Source organism: Marmota monax, unplaced genomic scaffold, assembly GCF_021218885.2.
Source record: "Marmota monax isolate L192 unplaced genomic scaffold, Marmota_monax_Labrador192_F-V1.1 WCK01_AAM20220418_F8-fsc00260, whole genome shotgun sequence".
Lineage (NCBI taxonomy): Eukaryota > Metazoa > Chordata > Mammalia > Rodentia > Sciuridae > Marmota > Marmota monax.
The window spans coordinates 1-17,788 of NW_026694062.1; the positions used below are offsets into that span (position 1 = coordinate 1).

At 39.7% G+C, this 17,788-nt stretch overlaps 3 protein-coding genes across 4 annotated transcripts in view; 2 read left to right on the forward strand and 1 right to left on the reverse strand.

Annotated features, from left to right (window-relative positions):
• Positions 1-722: 722 nt before the first annotated feature.
• LOC124106569 (eukaryotic translation initiation factor 1A, X-chromosomal) overlaps positions 723-17,788 on the reverse strand; it is an 88,546-nt gene continuing 71,480 nt past the window's right edge. Inside the window, exon 6 of the mRNA XM_046464238.2 lies at positions 723-2,629. The gene's annotated coding sequence lies outside the window, so the exon portion shown is untranslated. The remainder of the gene's footprint in view (positions 2,630-17,788) is intronic.
• On the forward strand, positions 8,722-9,395 carry LOC124106568 (indoleamine 2,3-dioxygenase 2; the record flags this gene model as incomplete). The annotated part of the gene is given in 1 exon segment (XM_046464236.2): positions 8,722-9,395. A coding segment is annotated over 1 exon segment (108 nt), but the record flags the coding sequence as incomplete, so codon positions are not given.
• On the forward strand, positions 9,426-13,425 carry LOC124106570 (spermatogenesis-associated protein 31D1-like). Of its 2 annotated transcripts, XM_058585518.1 has the most exons (2): positions 9,426-10,916; positions 10,953-13,425. In XM_058585518.1, exons 1-2 carry the CDS (start codon positions 9,464-9,466, stop codon positions 13,169-13,171), a joined length of 3,672 nt encoding a protein of 1,223 aa, XP_058441501.1. In that variant the 5' UTR covers positions 9,426-9,463; the 3' UTR covers positions 13,172-13,425. The 2 variants fall into 2 exon arrangements, with proteins under 2 accessions (XP_058441501.1, XP_058441500.1); XM_058585517.1 differs by having other exon boundaries at positions 9,426-13,425.

Genomic DNA, 17,788 nt, shown 5'->3' on the forward strand with positions numbered 1-17,788 from the left:
AAGTAAATGAGTTGGGCAAGAAGAAAAGGCCATCACTGCTAACTTTATGCTGGATTTGAACTGTATTTAAATATCACAGTATTAAAAATAATGAATACTGATCTACCAAAATTAAAATGTAACTATTAAGTTGAGACACATGAAATTCTTGTTTGGGGGGCTGGGGTTGTAGCTCAGTGGTAGGGTGCTTGCCTAGCACATGTGTGTGAGGCACTGGGTTCAGCACAACATAAAAATATATGAATAAAATAAAGGAACTGTGCCCATCCACAACTGAAAATATATTTAAAAGAAAACAAAAAGAAATTCTTGTTTTTGTATATTAGGGAATGGAAGAGTGTGTGTGTGTGTGTGTGTGTGTGTGTGTGTGTGTGTGTGTCAAAAAAGAAGTGCATGGGGGTTTGGGATTGTGGCTCAGTGGTACAGCGCTTGCTTAGCATGTGTGAGGCACTGGGTTCAATCCTCAGCACCACATAAAAAATAAATAAAATAAATGTACTGGGTCAATCTACAACTAAAAATTTTTTTTTTAAATAAAAAAAGAGCATGCTAAGAAAATTCTTAAAACTAAAAATTCAAGAAGCAGCCAGGGACATAGCTCAGTGAGAGCTTTTGCCTAGCATGTGTTAGGCCTTGGGTTCAATTCACAGTACAACAATCAATATTTTTTAAAAAAAATCAGGAAACAGTAAAATAAGTATTGTTACTTTTAAATACATGGAAATAAATATCAATATACTAGGCTAAAGAGGTAAATAAAAAGGAGTGGTTTATGGGAAAAGGAAAAAATTCTGTTTTTTCTAAAAAAAGATAGTAAATCTGCTCAATTATTTGACTCTTTTATACTACTATATATATTATGTAAGACCTATAGTAAACACTAGATGATATATACATTAAATTAGAAAAGAAGAAGAAGAGGAAGAAGAATGGAGGAGGAGAAAAGACAAGGTTCAGGGCAGAGAGTCAGATATATACCACAGGTATTTTAATGTCTCAGGAGGGTACTTTCTGGATATAAGAAAACTTTCTCTGTCATATTATTGTTAGAGACAGGCGTTCTCCAACAGTGCTCTTCCACAAATGAGATAACAACAAAACCTGAGTGAGTTTCATTGTTCAACATTTTCTCTTTTAAGTTAGATATGGAGAATAAGACCTCAGTTCTCTTAACTTGTTCTTTGGTTAACATAATATAAACATCCTTTTCTGAATAATGTTTACTTTTTCAAACTGGTAACAACATTAATAATTCCAGAGGCTTTTAAAACTTTATTTTATAGAGATTCATTTTTAATGATTAAATTTTTTTTAAAAGGTAAGAAATATAAGATACAAACGAATAGAGTGAAACATAAAAATGTTTCTGTAAAACAAAACCACATATAGTCTAACCTAAGAAACTTGGAACAGGAAGGATAGGAAGGATGGATGTGTATATATGATAGCAATAAGAAAAGAATGTACTAAGATTAAAACTATACAGTTCTAAAAATTGGTTATTTCAGATACTTCACCCTAAAACTCAAAAGACTTGTTTTTGGTAGTGCTGGGGATTGAACCCAGACTTCTCTAGCATTAGCCCTCCCTACCCCACACCCAATCCAACTCTGAATCTTGAAAAGAATATAACCTTGAATCCTTCTGCATATCATTTATGAAATGATACCACTCTCACTATACTTATTTATAATTGTAGAAATAATATCTATTAAAGATTCTCCTACACACTAAGAATTTACAGGCAAATCTCAAATATCAAGATAATGACATGACAGACAATCTTTCTTATGTTCTCATCAGTCTTTGGAAGAAATGATAGGCCAACAGGTTTATAATCCAAATGCAGAACTATTAATTGACATGAACAGCATTTATTTTGTCAGTATCTTTCCAAAACAAGCCAAATGCCCTGAGCGTGAATAAAACATGTAGTAAAAATCTGACAATGAATTCTTTTCCAACTTTTTAAAAGGGATGAGTCACTCCAGACCTTTAATATAATTTTATTTTCTTTAAACAGTATTTAGCATGCCAAGACTTTCTAAACCACTACAAAGGCAAAATCCCTGACTATAAGGTATATGCATGCTTTCCTTTATTAAGTGCTACTGTGAACCAATTAAGTAAGTATTATTCCTGACCTTGCAGTATGAAAGAAATAAGAAGATGTAATAAACAATGGGGAGAGGAGAGGAGAAAACCCTTCTTAGTGGGATTAAGTCAGAAATTTGGAACAGGAAGGATAGGAAGGATGTATGTATTTCTCTAGGAAATAAGAGAGGCTCTTTCAGAAGAGGGATTATAATCTGAGTAGTCTTTGTAGCTCTCTCTACATCCTAGCAAAGAAACTAGCAATACCCAGACTATGCCTAAAGACTGAACTATGCCAATCTTAGCACCCAAAGAAGCAAGAAAGTCCAAATAATCTTTGGATTTAGCTATTCTGGATGCTGCACACAATAAAGGTCACAACCTCCCCTCTGAGGACAGCAGCTCCTCACCTGTTGTTGTACTGGTACCTGCTGTACCACTTGCGTAGGCACTGCTGCTTGACTAGCCACAGATGTCTGTAAAGTCACTGTCAAACCTGTGTCTGACCCAGTCTCTGATGTCTGCATGATGGTCTCTGAAATACATGAAAATAGAAGTAAAATTTAAAATGTTCACCTTGCATGCTGAGCTTCATTTCATTTGTTCTTAATATCCTATTGGGAGACTTAGAACTCTCAAAATACCTCCCAACCCAATATACTGCCATGACAACTCATGCATGTTTATAGTTTTTCTGACCACTTTTTAACTAAATGCAGAAAATTACTAATCCACATTTTCATTGAAAAAAATCCTCACTACCTCTTAACCTGAGATAATAAACACTGAACATCATTGAAAGCTACCATGCTAGACTTTGTTATAAATTATTTCAATCTCTTTTTTATTTATATATGACAGCAGAATGCATTACAATTCTTATTACACATATAGAGCACAATTTTTCATATTTCTGGTTGTATACAAAGTATATTCACACCATACATCATGTAGTTTGTATAATAATTTCCATCACATTCTACCATCATTTCTAAACCCATGCCCTCTCCCTTCCCCTCCAACCCCTTTGCCCTATCTAGAATTCATCTATTCCTCCCATGCTCCCTCTCCCTATCCCACTATGTATCAACCACCTTATATCAAAGAAAACATTCGGCATTTGGTTTTTTGGGGATTGGCTAACTTCACTTAGCATTATCTTCTCTACATTTACCTTCAAATGCCATGATTTTATTCTCTTTTATTGCTGAGTAATATTCTGTTTTTTATATATATAACAGAATATTACTCAGCAATAAAAGAGAATATATATATATATATATAACAGATATATATATGCACCACATTTTTAATCCATTCATCTATTGAAGGGCATCTAGGTTGGTTCCACAGATTCAAAATTATTTCAAAATTCTCTTAACTCTCAGAACACAAGACCTAACTGGTTATAAAATATGTCACAAACTATACTTTCTAAACACTTTCCTAGGTTATGTATGTAGAATAAGTAATTTCCAAAGTCCTTTCCAACTTAAAAACTTACAATTTGGTAATCTAAAAAAAGTTTACATCCAAAATCAACTGATATACACAAAACTAGCCAAAGGATCAAGTTCACTAATTTTCTCAGGCTTCCTAGCCTTGACACGTCACCCTTTTCACTACTTACACATTCAATAAAATAAACACAAATTTCCTTACTACTGAGCAGGGACCAAAATTCTAATTTTCTTTCCTGTGGTGGGAGGGACAGTATTTAATTGGTAGCCTAAGAATATTGTATCATAACTTAAATCTATAAAAAGTAGAGTGAGCATTAATTTTCCCTAAAAAAATGTTTTTAAAAAATCTGAGTATTTAGTTCTCTCAAGGAGAAAATTAACCCCTCTTTTGTCATAGCGTGACCTCTTCCAATTCTTTTTCCCCAAACCTTCTATCATCTCATTAAATTTTATAAATAAACCTCTGAGGACATCAAATATACTTTGCTTATTTTATAAAAGAAGAAACTAACACAGAGATTGTTATGCAATTATAATAGACTTCCCCACTGAGACACAATGATTTATAACCTACCAATAGGCAAGCTTGTATAACTCTGTTTACATTAATTGATTGAACATTTTACTTTCTGCTTCTTTTATCATGCATAATATACATGCCAGATTAAATAGTTTAATAGTTTGACCTAATCAATTACTTATCAAACAAGACTATATAACTAGGCTAGGTTTAAAGTAGGTCGTATCCATCTCATTTTTATTGGGGTTTTTCATCCTGAAATAATTTGATCTTTTGAAAAGCAAAGTCTATAAAGCATGATTCCACTACACTCAACAGTACTGTTTTTTAACACTTAAGAATGTAACAGGTTTTACTTAGCATAGAAAATAAAGACCTGTAATTTAATTTTCAAGTGCAACAGAGGATTTCCTTCCTTTCTCCTTAGCAATAAAAGACAAAGATGCTAGTTCCAATTCCTATCAAATTAACCAAAATCAGACTCACTTAATAATAAAAATAAATCACACCTAAAATGTGTCCATATTCAAGAAAAAATTATTTATAAGAGCATTAAAAACCTGGCTCAACATAAGATTACAGGAATGTTATTTCACAATTGAAAATAACTGTTTTAAAAATACAGATCAAGGAGTTTAACATTAGTGTGCTTTTACACAAGGTTAGATCCAAAACAACTAAAAATAAAAATCCTGCAACAAAAAATAATTTTTAAACTACTGAGTCAGCATCAGGATTCTTCAATAAATGTTAGAAAACAATAATAGCATACATATTGATCACTGCAATTAATGTCTCCATTAATTAAAATTAGACAACTAAAATGAGCAGTGTTTTTTGGGGAAATAATATTGTTGACATTTACTTTTTTTTTTCATTATTTAGAGAATACTTTATTAGTTTCTGTAATCAAACCCACGTAGATAAGACCTTACATATTTAATACAGTGTGTAAGTTACCCCTGTACAAATGGAAAAAAATTAAGTTTAACATTTCTAGACCAATATGGCTGTTAATTTCTGTACAATGCCAACTCAACACGGTAAACTGGGATACTTTTCCAAAGTTGACAGCACAGCTAAACTTTCCAAAAATTCAAATTATCTATATGTGTGTGTGTGTGTGTGTGTGTGTGTATATATATATATATTTATATTTATATAAAAAGACCAATAATAGCAGTATGTTCTGCATCAGCAGCAGCAACAGCGTTTCCAGGTTCTGCAGTCATATGAACAGAATCATAGACACACCCAGCACACTCCATTTAAAAAAGGGGGGAAAGTAAAAAAAACAAAAACAAAACAAAACCCGAGAAAACAGCAAAGTTCTGTTACTGTTGTGATACCTGGCACCATTTTTTTTTATTAGCTTCTCAATCATCAGCTGAAAAGAAAACATTCTAGTGTAACATCATTAAAAACAGCTCTGATAAAGCAAGGTCACTACCACGTATCATAAAGCAGGTACGAGAGGTTTAACATTCGCAGCGTGACATTTACTTTCCTGGACATAAAATTAGTATCAATGTATACATTTCTGAATATTCTGGGGTAAATCATCAAAAAAAAAATTAAGATTATTCCAACTCTTAAAAAATGATGGATATTAAACAACTTTCAAAGAACATAAAATGTAAAATAATGGAACATATTTGAAAATATATATATGTATGTATACAGATTTAGATATGAATAGATATAGATCTGGATATACTAAGCAGTTAAATAACCACATTATAAATTTAACCTTCTGAAATTTTGACAAAACTTTATTGAGATGATTATTTTACAAAACACAATGACTTGGCTTCCCTTCCCACCACACGCTACCAGTAAAATGAAACTGGGGAAGCTATAAACTGTATTCAAATACCAAGCCTACATTATTTAAAACACTCTGTGAAACATTTATTAACTGTTAAAACACAGGCCTTTGTCAAATCAATAAACTAAGTAAATGAGGGATGTAAAAAGAAAATTCATGATTTTCTATATTAAAAAAGTCCTGCCTCTTAATATTTAAGCTTGATGTCATAATCCTCATGACTGTATACAATAAATCTTTTGTACCAAATTCATCTGCAGAAAAATGATGGAATGATAATAGTGCAGAGTGTTCTGTAGTCATCTTTCTGTGATAACTGATGACAGTGATTATTGTTAAAGATGATTAAGCAGCACACTGGAAACATATACAGGTTGCCTGGGTAACTTTTTTCACTTTCAAACAAAGGTTTTCTCTTACCTAATTCTTCCCATGACTCAGAATAGATTATGAAAAACTAAGAAAAATCAAATTAAATTACTGTACCAGTTTTTATCTTAAAGAGTTAATTGCTTAAACATTAAAATAATCCATTAACACTGACGCCAAATGGTTAAAATGATGTAAAAATTATTTTATTTGTTTTCATTTCTGATTATCAAGAGCAGTTGTCATCAGGATGAGGTGCCATTCCAGCTTTTCCTCTCACTCACATTCACGAATAGGCAAATCAGTCTTAACCTAGATAACACCATGCTAAAAAATGTCAATGTCCAAAAAAGAAAAAGAAATCCAAACAATCATGTATGACAGGCAGTTGATTTTCCATTAGTAGTAGGGTGCTTATATAGCACAGATCTTAATAGCTTTTTTCATGGCAAGACACTCTTTATTTTCTTAGGAAAATATCAAAATTATGTGTCCCACAAGGGTAATGCTTTTCAAGACTAGAATCTGCCCTAAGGTTCTGACATTTTAGGTGGCTCCCTGCCACCAAGGACTGAGGGTTCAATTCCTTAGCACACCATAACCTCTTCCTGGTTTGAGAAAGTCATATAAGCATTATGAAATTGATATGGAGGCAGGGAATATTTGAATTTCAGGTAGCTAGAAGCAAGTTAGATCAAAATAATGAATGAAGAATTGAAAAAAAATTAGAAGATGGTTGATTATCAGATTTGAAAACACTGGATCAATTTATCAGGGGGCGGGAAATAGAGCACATCCAACAGTCTTTGTTATGTTTAATCTTCACTACTTCAGAAAAAAACAAGCGTTATAAACTTATTTCCAAGATCACTTGAAGTTTCAATTTTATTTAGATTTTTTTATGTTTATTTTTGTTTCACAGTGTTGACTAACAAATTATTAGTTTTAATGAGAGTGAGCCACTGTGATTGAAGACACTACAGGCTGATTGAAACAAAAATTTGCTACTGAAACTTATAAAACTACATAAGTATGAAAGAACGTTAAGTTTTACATGTGAGTTAGAGTAAAGCAAAAGCTTTCTGTAGATAAGATAGATTTAAGGATGTAAGTGACCCAAGAGTGTAAATGTCTTGGTACAAGCAAAAATTCCAGGCAGTGTATGTCAGATTTTCAAGGCAGTGGAATTGGTGGGGTGTAAGTCAAGGGATCCAAACAGTAAAAAGGGACTCATGTAAAACATCTTGGTTACACATGAAACAAACAGGAATGCTCCCTGAGATAATGAAGGCATGATATGAGGAAAGAGTCGAGTGGGAAATGGAACAACAGACCTGAGCAGAGGGATCTGCTGGCTGGTGGGCAGGTGGAGGAGGGGCACAACCTCCTCAAGTCTTCTCTCCCACCCTCAGAATCCTTTCCCTTTGTGACTCTTCAATGGTGTGTGATGCAAGCCTGGAGATATAGAGAAGCCCAGGCACCCTCAGAACTCATTTGCCTTAGGCAACCGAGCAATTCAGAGGATGAAGAATGTTTTCTCTTTGCTGAATAGCCATACTGAACCATGGTTGATCTTGGTTCAATTCTTTGGGATATTGATCCCAAAAGTACCATTTTGGGTGGGTTGGTGTTGCTTTTTCTATACCTGTCCTTTCAGGTATTGAAACGATTTTCACCAACACTCGAGAAAAATAAAGCCATCCAGAAGAAGGTAAGGAAGCAGAGTGAACTCCCAAGGGAGTTTCTTGATTTTGTCAAATGTGAAATGTTTTGTGAAATGTCAAATGTGATATGTTATTTCCATTCTCACATTACTAAATGTTTGCTTGGCTCAAAGAAGATGTGACTTGGGAAGTCTGAGGACAAGATAGAACTTCACTCTTTAGGGAAAGAAGTCAGAGGTTCAGGAAGGACTAAGGTTTCCATCTGAAGCTCACAAACTATCTTTTGGGGTGTGATGGAGGGTTCCAGATTGGTTTGGATAGAGAGTGTGGCTTCTCTGAAGGGGACGGGTTTCTTCTGACTAGATTCTGAGTCTCATTCCCATGTCAGATGTGCTTCACCCAGCCTTCATATTGGGCTGATCAGAACAGCAGTGCTGACCTCAGAGTACAGTCTGTAGCCTGAGCTCTGCCCCAGGACACAGGGTTCCCTGGGGGAGCCCAGACGTGACTGTTGGCCTCAGATTCTATGCCCTCCTTCCGCAGAGGGTTTAAGACCATCAAATGTGGAATCTCACAGACAAAAATGTCCTTTGAAATTATCAAAGAAGTAAAAAATTGAAAATATTTCATTGCCCTTCAAGATTAATAAAAGGAAGGAATACAATTTCTACTAATTAAAAATGAAGAGTTGTCCAATTCTTGCCTAATGAATGTCTAAGCTTGTTAACAAAAGGAGTAAAAGAAATGAGCCCCAGCCCCTCATTCTTTTCTTTTTGTTTTCAGCGTCAGGGAACAAAGAGAAGGAGAAATGGAGTATCTAAAGGTAAGGTTCTGCCTGTTCAACCTGAGCTCTATAAGGGTGAACTTTCCTATCTCCCTACAGCTCCATGATCTTGGAGGATGTCAGTTTCTAGGTGCAGTCTCTCTCAGGAAACAGGGTCTCAGAGGAGAGGCTCAGGAGAAGGCAGTGAGACCTGAGAGATTCCTCAGAGTCCCTGCCCTGCCCACCCTTCCTTGGGTGTGAATGAAGTAGTGATGGACCTGGGCCTTGGACATTTACTGCCAAGTAGGGGCCCTGTGAGATGTCCAAAGACCCCTGATTGTCTTGGAGTCAGAATTTCTGTCTGGTGACATGGTGTAAACTACTTTAATTCTTGGCTGATTAGATTCATCCTGAGTTAGCTACTGATCCTTGTGCTTCAGGTGGTGGTTTTGAGCAGCATGTAGGATGGTACAGGTGAAAGTACTTTCTAAATGGAACCACATATACCTGTGAACCTTCTTACTATTATCCCTGACACTTATGACCTTATCTGCAGATTTTTAGGGCTTTCTGACTTTAATATCCTGTTTCCTGTAAAAACTCCTGAATGATAACCTGTGTTTTTACCTTTACTATATATAACCAACTGTCCTGGTTTTCCAGGTCGGAGAACTTGCCGGAGAGAAGTAGAGGAGTGGAGGAAGCTGCTTTCTAGTGTGAAAAGGTGATTAGTCATTTCCCTTTACTGATTCCTTTCCTAGCATGCTTTATTCAGTCCCCCAGGCATTCTTCGAAACATGCCCTAATCACAGGAGGGATAGCCATAGCCATGGGTACGTGAATAAAGAACTTGGGAGGGGAGGGTATTGTGAGGTCATAGATGTGTGGAATGTAGAGCAGGTAGCGGGCTCCCCACCACCCATAGAACTGCAGATCTTGCTTCCCTTGTACTGGTTCTGGTTACAGCTTTGGCTTTCTTTCTCTTACAGTCCCATGAGCCAGAATAATGATTTCCTCCACTTTCTGCAACTGTTATGTAAATGCCCGCTCTGTGGGGTGTATAACAGAACAGGAGCTAAGGTCAGTCAACTGATCTGTAAGGCGTTCTTGGAAAATGCTCTTAATTCTGTGTCCCGTGTGTCTTCCGTGACGTCTGTGAGAGAGTCATCAGTTTTTCGGTCCGCTGTTGTCTCTGCAATCCCTCTGGGAGCTTCAGTTTCAACTCCTTTAACTGAGCCAACTCTATTTCCTTCCTCTATTCGTTCACCTGACCAAATTACCCCTTTAATGGACCTACCTGGACCCTCATTACTGGGTGACTCTCTGCCACCAGAGCCTTCTCCCTTGAGTTCAAAATTGCCAGTGGATCATATCCCACCTCAACCATCTGTTCCAACTCCTCCCCCACCTGTTCCAACCCTTCCCCCACCAACTGACAGTCAAGAAGCAAAACCTGTTCTCCAACCAGAAGCCCCTTTGTCTCTGGTGGATAGCCCTGATGGGTTGTCTACTAATGTCCCAACAACCACATGCACTGACAGTGCAAGCCTTCCAGTGTCAGAGTTCTCTGGAAACCAGTCTCATGCTGAAAACTTGTCTCCATCTAAATTGGAGCACTCTGATGATGACAAAAACCTCCTCGACCTCCATCCTCCTGAGGCCTCTTTTGAGAGTGATACTACAGCCATCCTTGTAGAGCACGGAAACCTCTCATTTCTATGCCCTGATGTCTTGGCCCTTCTGGAGAGACATATAAAAAAGAAGGGTGATTTCCTGATGCAGAACAAAAAGAAAAAGGAAAAAAAATCTTTTCCAAAAGAACTTAAGCCAGACGACCAATTGAATTCTTCAGGGAAAAGGTTAGAGTCAGTTGCTGAGCAACAGGACTCACCTGTCTCCCTTCCTTTACAGAGCAGTGAAGGCAAATCAGAGGGATTGCAGGTAGACCACCAGTCCTCAGATCCTAAGACCTTTGAGGATAACTTACCTAAAAAATGTACCCAATTCTTCTATGGTCTCCCATCTTTGCATAGTGAGTCCTTGAAATCTATAGTTCCCGTCTCAGGTGACTGTTCAACCTATGTCTGCTTCAATTCAATGCCCACTTTCTTTGAAGCCCCTGAATCTCTAGTTCTACCCCCTCCCCCAACTCTGTCCTTGCCTGAGATCCAATCTCAACCCTTGACCCAAGCACTGTGCCAATCTCCTGTCCCACCTGAGGACCAGCTTCAGTGCCAATCTCCTGTCCCACCCCAGGACCAGCTTCAATTCTCGGTCCCTACCTTGTCACCACCCATTTCATCTCAGGTTAGTGATGGTGGAGTGAGGATTCATAGATTCCAGGATGAGGTACACTCTCTCATGCCATCCAAAATTCATGATAATGATCTGGACTCTGACTTTAAGACAAACCTAAAAAACGAATTGAATAGTCTTTTTGGAAAAAAATCAAAGATCTCAGAGGAGAGCTCAGTTCAGAAACAACTGACAGAAGCCCTAGAAATACATTTGAGCAAGAAATTTGAGGAAATCCATGTGTGTCAGATGCCTGGCACCGTGAATAGATCATTGCATTCTATGGAGCCAGTATTGATTAGTCCTGAGAAATCCCTTAGCCAAACGAAACACAGAGATTTGGTACCACTGGTGTGTAAGGACAAGGGCCTCAATACCTCCCAGGATATATCCTTCCTTGGTTCCAACAAACAAAAGATCTTGGAAGACCATATTAAACTGTTCCATAAGAGGATGATGTGTGGGCTTCCTCAAAAGGTCCAGGAATCCATAGACATCTTCAAAATGAAAGGAACCCCATCCTGGTCCTCAGTTAGCTCCAACATTTCCTCCTCATCCAGTCTTACTTCTGGCAAGTATTCCAAAATTGGGGTCTCCAAGCCCCTTAAAGAAAGCATTAGTACTTTTCACGTAAACAAGGTGGGAACAATAATTTCAGGCCCTACTCTAGATCATCCTCTTTCTGCCACTTCACCTGTGAGCAAGGAAAATAAGAGGGCCCTAACACATTCACCCTCTCACACCAAGCCTGAGCTTACAGAGAATGTCAAGGCAATTGAGGGTGACAGACGGGCTTCGTTGCCCTTCCCACACAGTGACAAAGATAAAGACAGTCAGAAACAGACTGTAATAGCCAATAAATGCAGCCCAAAGTTGCCCACAAAGCAGGCTGGGGCCAGACCCAAATCATGGAATAAGGGAGTGAGTCCCAGCAATAGTATAGAAAATATCCAGAGAAAAATGATTAAGAATTTAAAATATTTTCCCATGTCTAACAAGTCCAGGGAGATATTCAAGGCAAAGGAGCTCTGTGCTATTCGATCACAGTCTACGAACAGCCTGACGACCACAGAGTCAGAAAGCTCCTCAGTGACAGATATGAATATGAGTAAAGTTGAATCAACTCTAACCATTGAAGGGCCCCCAGAAGGAATATCAGTTCTCAAAGATTCCGAATCATTAGATCTTAAAAATCAGTTGCTTAATGAGTTGAAGATGAAAATTGAGAGCAGGGAGCGGGGCCTGGCTCCAGCCTTTTCTACTGAGTTGTCTCTGGCCTTAGATAAGTTGACTTCCAAGACCCTGGCTTCCAAGACCTTAGCTTCCAAAACCTTGACTTGCAAGACCTTGACTTCCAAGACCTTGACTTCCTTCACTCATTTTCATAGTGCCTCTAGTGGGGACATGGCAGCTCCCCAGGTGCTACAAGCCCAATGTGACAACAGAGGGATCAACATAGAGCAGGGGCAAGAACACTGGATCCCTACACATGTCTTATGCAAGTGTCAGGACAAGAATGTACCATTAGCATCAAAAAGGGTGTGCCCTCTGGTACCCCAAACAGGCAAGTTTTGTGGAGGGGATGCAGGGTTGGTGACACGCCAACCTAGAGGGAAGCTCCCCCACCCTCAAGACAGAACACTAAAGGAGGCACTTGGGAGCAAGTCCTCCTCAGCCCCATCACTGAAGGGACAGCCTTCTAAAAGCCAGTTCAAACACTTTTTTCAAAGGCTTTATCTTGGTATAAAAGGCAAAGGGCAAGAAGGTTCTCTGGAAAAGGGCAGCTCTTCATCATCTGTGCAAGGCAGAAACCCAGCTAAGAAGAGAGCTGCCTTTACTGGGAATACTGAAGCTCAGAAAATCATGACAGACATTGGGATCCTAGAGGAGAAACTAGCAGGTCGGCATGGAGTAGAGGCCACTGCCCCGCAAAAGCCTCTTTCCACCCCCATGAGGCCTGGGAAAATTCAGCACAAGACTGGATTGCCGATTCAGGCAGAACCCATCCAGAAACATGACTTCAATGTCAATACTCCCTGTGCTAAGGTGCCAAGTGCCAAATCTTGCAGCCAAGAAGTTGGCTTTGCTGGTCAGTGGTATCGTATAGGGAATAATAAATGGGTCATGGACAGGGGCAGACAGCCCCAGAAAAGTGTACAGTACAGGACAAGATAATATGTCAGAAGCATCACCCATCCATGCCGCACAAGGAACCCTTGCCCCATCTGAATACTACATGCAAATATAGAGTTGGTCAGGTGGCTCCAGCTGCTGCTCCTTTTGCTAAAGGCACTGTGTTGGGAGAGTTGTCCCTATTGTTCAAACAGAAAATGCTTCTCCAGAATTTTCAGAAAGAAAATTTTCTTCCCCCCAAATAATTTATCCCTTTTTGAGAATACTGATTTTCCCCAATAAATTTTCTAACAATATGGTGTCTTTTCTTGTGTTGGGGGTTTGGGTTTTTGGCAACCTACTCCTTGTGTTTAGGGAAGGGGAGAAAGTAGTTCAGCTTTTATTGATTGCCTCTCTGGACTTCTAAAAAGGGGACCAAATCTCCTGGACCTCTCATTAAGGAAGGGATATCATGTTTTCAAAAAACACCTTTCCTCTTCCTGCTGAAACCTGAGGAGGTGGCACTGCTTCCTACCCCTTAGCTTAACCTTAATGGCATTATATATGGCATCCCACACCTTCCCCCTGCAGTGAGGAAAATAGGTCTTCTATATCTAAAGAGAGAGTCAAGGGGCTAGGTGTTTTGGCACAGCGGTAAAGCGCTCACCTCTAGGCGCTGGGTTTGATCCTCAGCACCACATAAAAATAAAGGTGTTGTGTCCAATTACAATGAGGACAGGGAGAGAGAGAAGGACAGGAACAATTTTGAGAATGGTTAATAGAGTGGCTTAGTCATTTTTTACAAACATGTCAGTTATCAGGAGTTCATACAGGAGGGTGAAACTTGCTTGAGAATGTTTAGGGGGTACTGCTGCAGTGGATTCTGGGTGATTGGGGTAGGGTTTAGGAGCAGGGTAGGTGCTGCTTAAGAAGTTTTTATAAGGCATTATCTTATAAATAACCATACTTTGAATTTGCCATTGTGGTTCCTTAAATGGTTCCTTACTGGAAAATCACTTAAGAGTTTCCCCTTGCTGGTTACTTTTTCATGCTGCCTGGACTTGGTATTTTTGCAAAGCAAAAGGTTAGCCAGTTGTTGTTGATAGGAATTTTAACCAGGCAGTTACCTTACTCTCAGGTAAGAATAAAGATGCTTTAAAGAAAGAGGAGGCTGGGGTTGTGGTTCAGTGGCAGAGTGCTTGCCTCGCATGTGTGAAGCACTGGATTTAATTCTCAGCACCATCAACTAAAAAATTTTTAAAAAGAGAGAAAGTAACACCAAAACAAAACAAAAAAATGAGGGGAAAAATGACCTTTCTGGTGGAAGAAAGGATTATGCTTCATCACCTCCACATTGTGAACAACTACTCTTTCCCAGTGTGATCCTGCCAGCACTTCCCTGAGGCTCATCAGGTGATACAGTGGTTACTGATGTCATACTGGCAGAAGTGTACATGAGGTTGTGTGGCTGTTGTCAAACATGGCATACCTCTTTTCAGGTGGGACTAAGGGGGTAACCTTGGTGTCAACATGCAAGATCTTGCCCTTAGTGTGTACAGTTCACTTTCCAGGATGCAGACGTCATTTTTTACTTTCATGGGCTTCTTAGAGACATGGTCGATCTCCCTCCATCACCTGCAGCTCACAGTCCAGAGTTGAGTCCTGGACCATGCACCAGAGTCACAGATATTTGAGGGTTTATCACAGACCTGCATAAAATGCTCCTTTTAACCAAGATTCAGCACACATTTATTGTTAAAATAGGGGTCTGTTGGGAAGGCAACTGCACTTGCACAGATTGGGACTCAAAAATGGGTTGAGTTTCCCAGAGGCTTTTTTTTTTTAATTAGTGCATTTTAATTATACAAAATAATGGGTTTCATTGTCTCAGAGTACTCTTGAATTGTTTTTTTTTTTCCCCAGAGACATTTATGAATACTGGATGTAAAAATAGAAATGAAAAAGATATATGTACCAAAGCCCCTGCATTCTACCATACTTCTTTTACTCCAGAGTTATGCCATTGATTTGCAGTATCTAAAGCTTAGTGTTTCAGACAGTAGACTCTGCAGAGGCTCTGGGAAGAAAAAAAAGTGGCAGGGGTTCCATGGGCAAAGGACTTGCAGGGGTAAGGAATCAGTCACCAACATCCATCTGGAAAGACCTACCAATAATTTACCTCTTAGTTCCTTTTAACCCATATTAGGGTCCTTCTATTCCAGTTCACTTACAGCCATGTCCAGGAACACCTCTGCCACTGGAGTAATATAGCCTGACTTTCTTCCCTCTGATCTCACCCTCTATCCTTCCATTATAGGCCCTCAATTTGTCAGCTTTCCAACTCCCAGTCTTTATTTTTTGCACTTACTCATTTATCTACTAATTTATTTCTTCCCTCTTCAAGGTAGGCCTCAAGATCTCTCAGGCAACCTGCATTTAGCACTGCTCCAAATGGGCCTAATTCAACCCCATTTAATCCTTACTCTCTGGCCAAACCCTTTCTCTCTACCTTTTCCAGGAATGTCTTCCTATAAGTGACTGATTGCTGTTGGATTTAAATCTTATAAATCTACTAGAACCACCCTAAATTCATGATACACACTAGCACTAAATAGAGATAATTCACTCATTCATTCCCCCAAGTTATTATTCTATGCTTAGTTTCAGTTAACAATCCTTATGGAGCTTAGGTCACTGATTCCTTATCCACTCTTCTATACTACTCACATTTTTTTCAAACCTTCTGCACTTTCTTCAAAATGAGGCCATCTCCACTTAGCAGATGTATTGGACTCATAAACCACAAAGGAACTGAAGCCATTCATATGGGATCTTGGCATGAAAAACACTTCACTATCAATTCCTCTTTTCCTCCTTTTTTCCTGTTATATAGAATGTTTTCCTTCCAAGGTCCCAACCTCAAAGGAATTACACTCCCAGAATGTCTTTACTGAGAGCTCAAATCTAGTTTTGACAGATTGTCCCAACCTTGTCAACCATTCTTTTTGGTCTTTCCCTCTCCTTATGAGGCAGTCAACATTTTCTCTTTTAAAAAGATTATTACAAAAATGTTTAAACATATAGGGATGGATTAAACAATAAAACTCCCCATGCACCCTATACTCAACTTTCATAATTATCATTTGACATGTGCGGTGTCCCCCATCTTTTATATTAAGATTAAAAGTCCATCTCTCAGGTGATATGCTATGTAGGCTGTGTCAATCATATTCCCATGATATTTATCATACAAGAAACACATGCAGAACACAGGTATATAGCATTGGCGATTAAAAACAGTGAGCATAATTTGACAATCTGTTCTGCTCTGCCTTTTAACACTGAGGAGTCATTCAATTCCTTCCCCAACTTCATTCAAGAAGTAACCTTACAAAATTCAGTGCACAGAATGTGGACAGAAGATGGCCGCTGCGTACAGGGGTTGCTGAAGTGCTGAGTGTGGTGCTCAAAGCAGCGGCTTTAATAGAGATTTCGCACAGTCTGTTAAAGCTCCTTTCACCGTTAATCTGTAGTGGACCACTTTGCCAAGGAGCAGGAAGAACAAAGAAATCGAAAAAGAGACGCTTGGCTGCTCAGAGCCGCGGGCGCTTTGCTCCCATCTGCTTCCTCTTTCCCTTCGCTCCGGGCAGAGAAGCTGAATGTGTAATCAGCAGTGGATTGTAAGTACCCGAGGCAAAGAAAGCTCAGTGCGCCCTGCCTTTTTTTTTTTTTTTTGAATATTTTTTATACAGGGAGAGTTTGTGGATTGGGATTGTTGGCGGGGCTGTGGTTTCTGTGCCGAAAATCCACTCCGCGGGAGCCGCCATTTGCTTTCTGCTTGCTGTCTTGATGGCTCTGTATACACTGTCCAGCAGCCGCACCTTGAGGTTGGAGCTGGGCTGCGTGCCGAGCCCTGTCCTCCGAAGGCTGGACTGCAGCCTCGAGCATCTCAGTGGCCTGTTCGCCGCTGCACCTTCGGGCGGAGCCTGCTCTGGGGTCGTTCTGCACCTCCCTGCCAGGGGACCCGTGCTCCGGAGGAGGGGGACGGAGAGCCGCGGCGGCAGCCGCTTGGGCCCCTGGGGCCTGGCACCGGGCTGAAGAGCTGCGGAGGCCAGGGCGGCTCTGCTACGGTCGCAGACAAGCGTGACGCTCGTCAGCGCGGCCCAGAGACGGAGGCCACGGCGGCAGGGTTTCATTTCTAGAAATCTGGACTGGAAACAGAAGCAGCAGTTTGTATAATCCCAAGAACTTGCTTATACCAGGAAGCTATAAGGGCAACATGAATATTACTGAGGAGATGTAACATGGTGGCAGGCGCAGAGAGATCAAGTCTCTGACATCTTCAACTGCGCGGGCATAGGGAGCCGTAAACTGTCTAAATGCTGTTTGCTCAGGATCACTAGGCAATGCTGAGCTGACGTGGATCTGGGGTGTACAGGCTGGGCCCCTCAGAACACACACACAGAGCCCGAATCGGAGGCAATTAAGCTCCGGTTCGCCTGCTTCGTGTGACTCAGCACTAACGATCCCGCTGAAATAATTGGCCGGCCCTTAGGAACTTACAGAGGTAAAAGCCAACCGAGCCTTCATAGGCAGTGGCCACAGGACTGAAAGGGGGTTTGGGAGAGACAGTCAGGACCCACCCGTTGCATTGGTCATCCGGCAAAGGGAACAAACGGT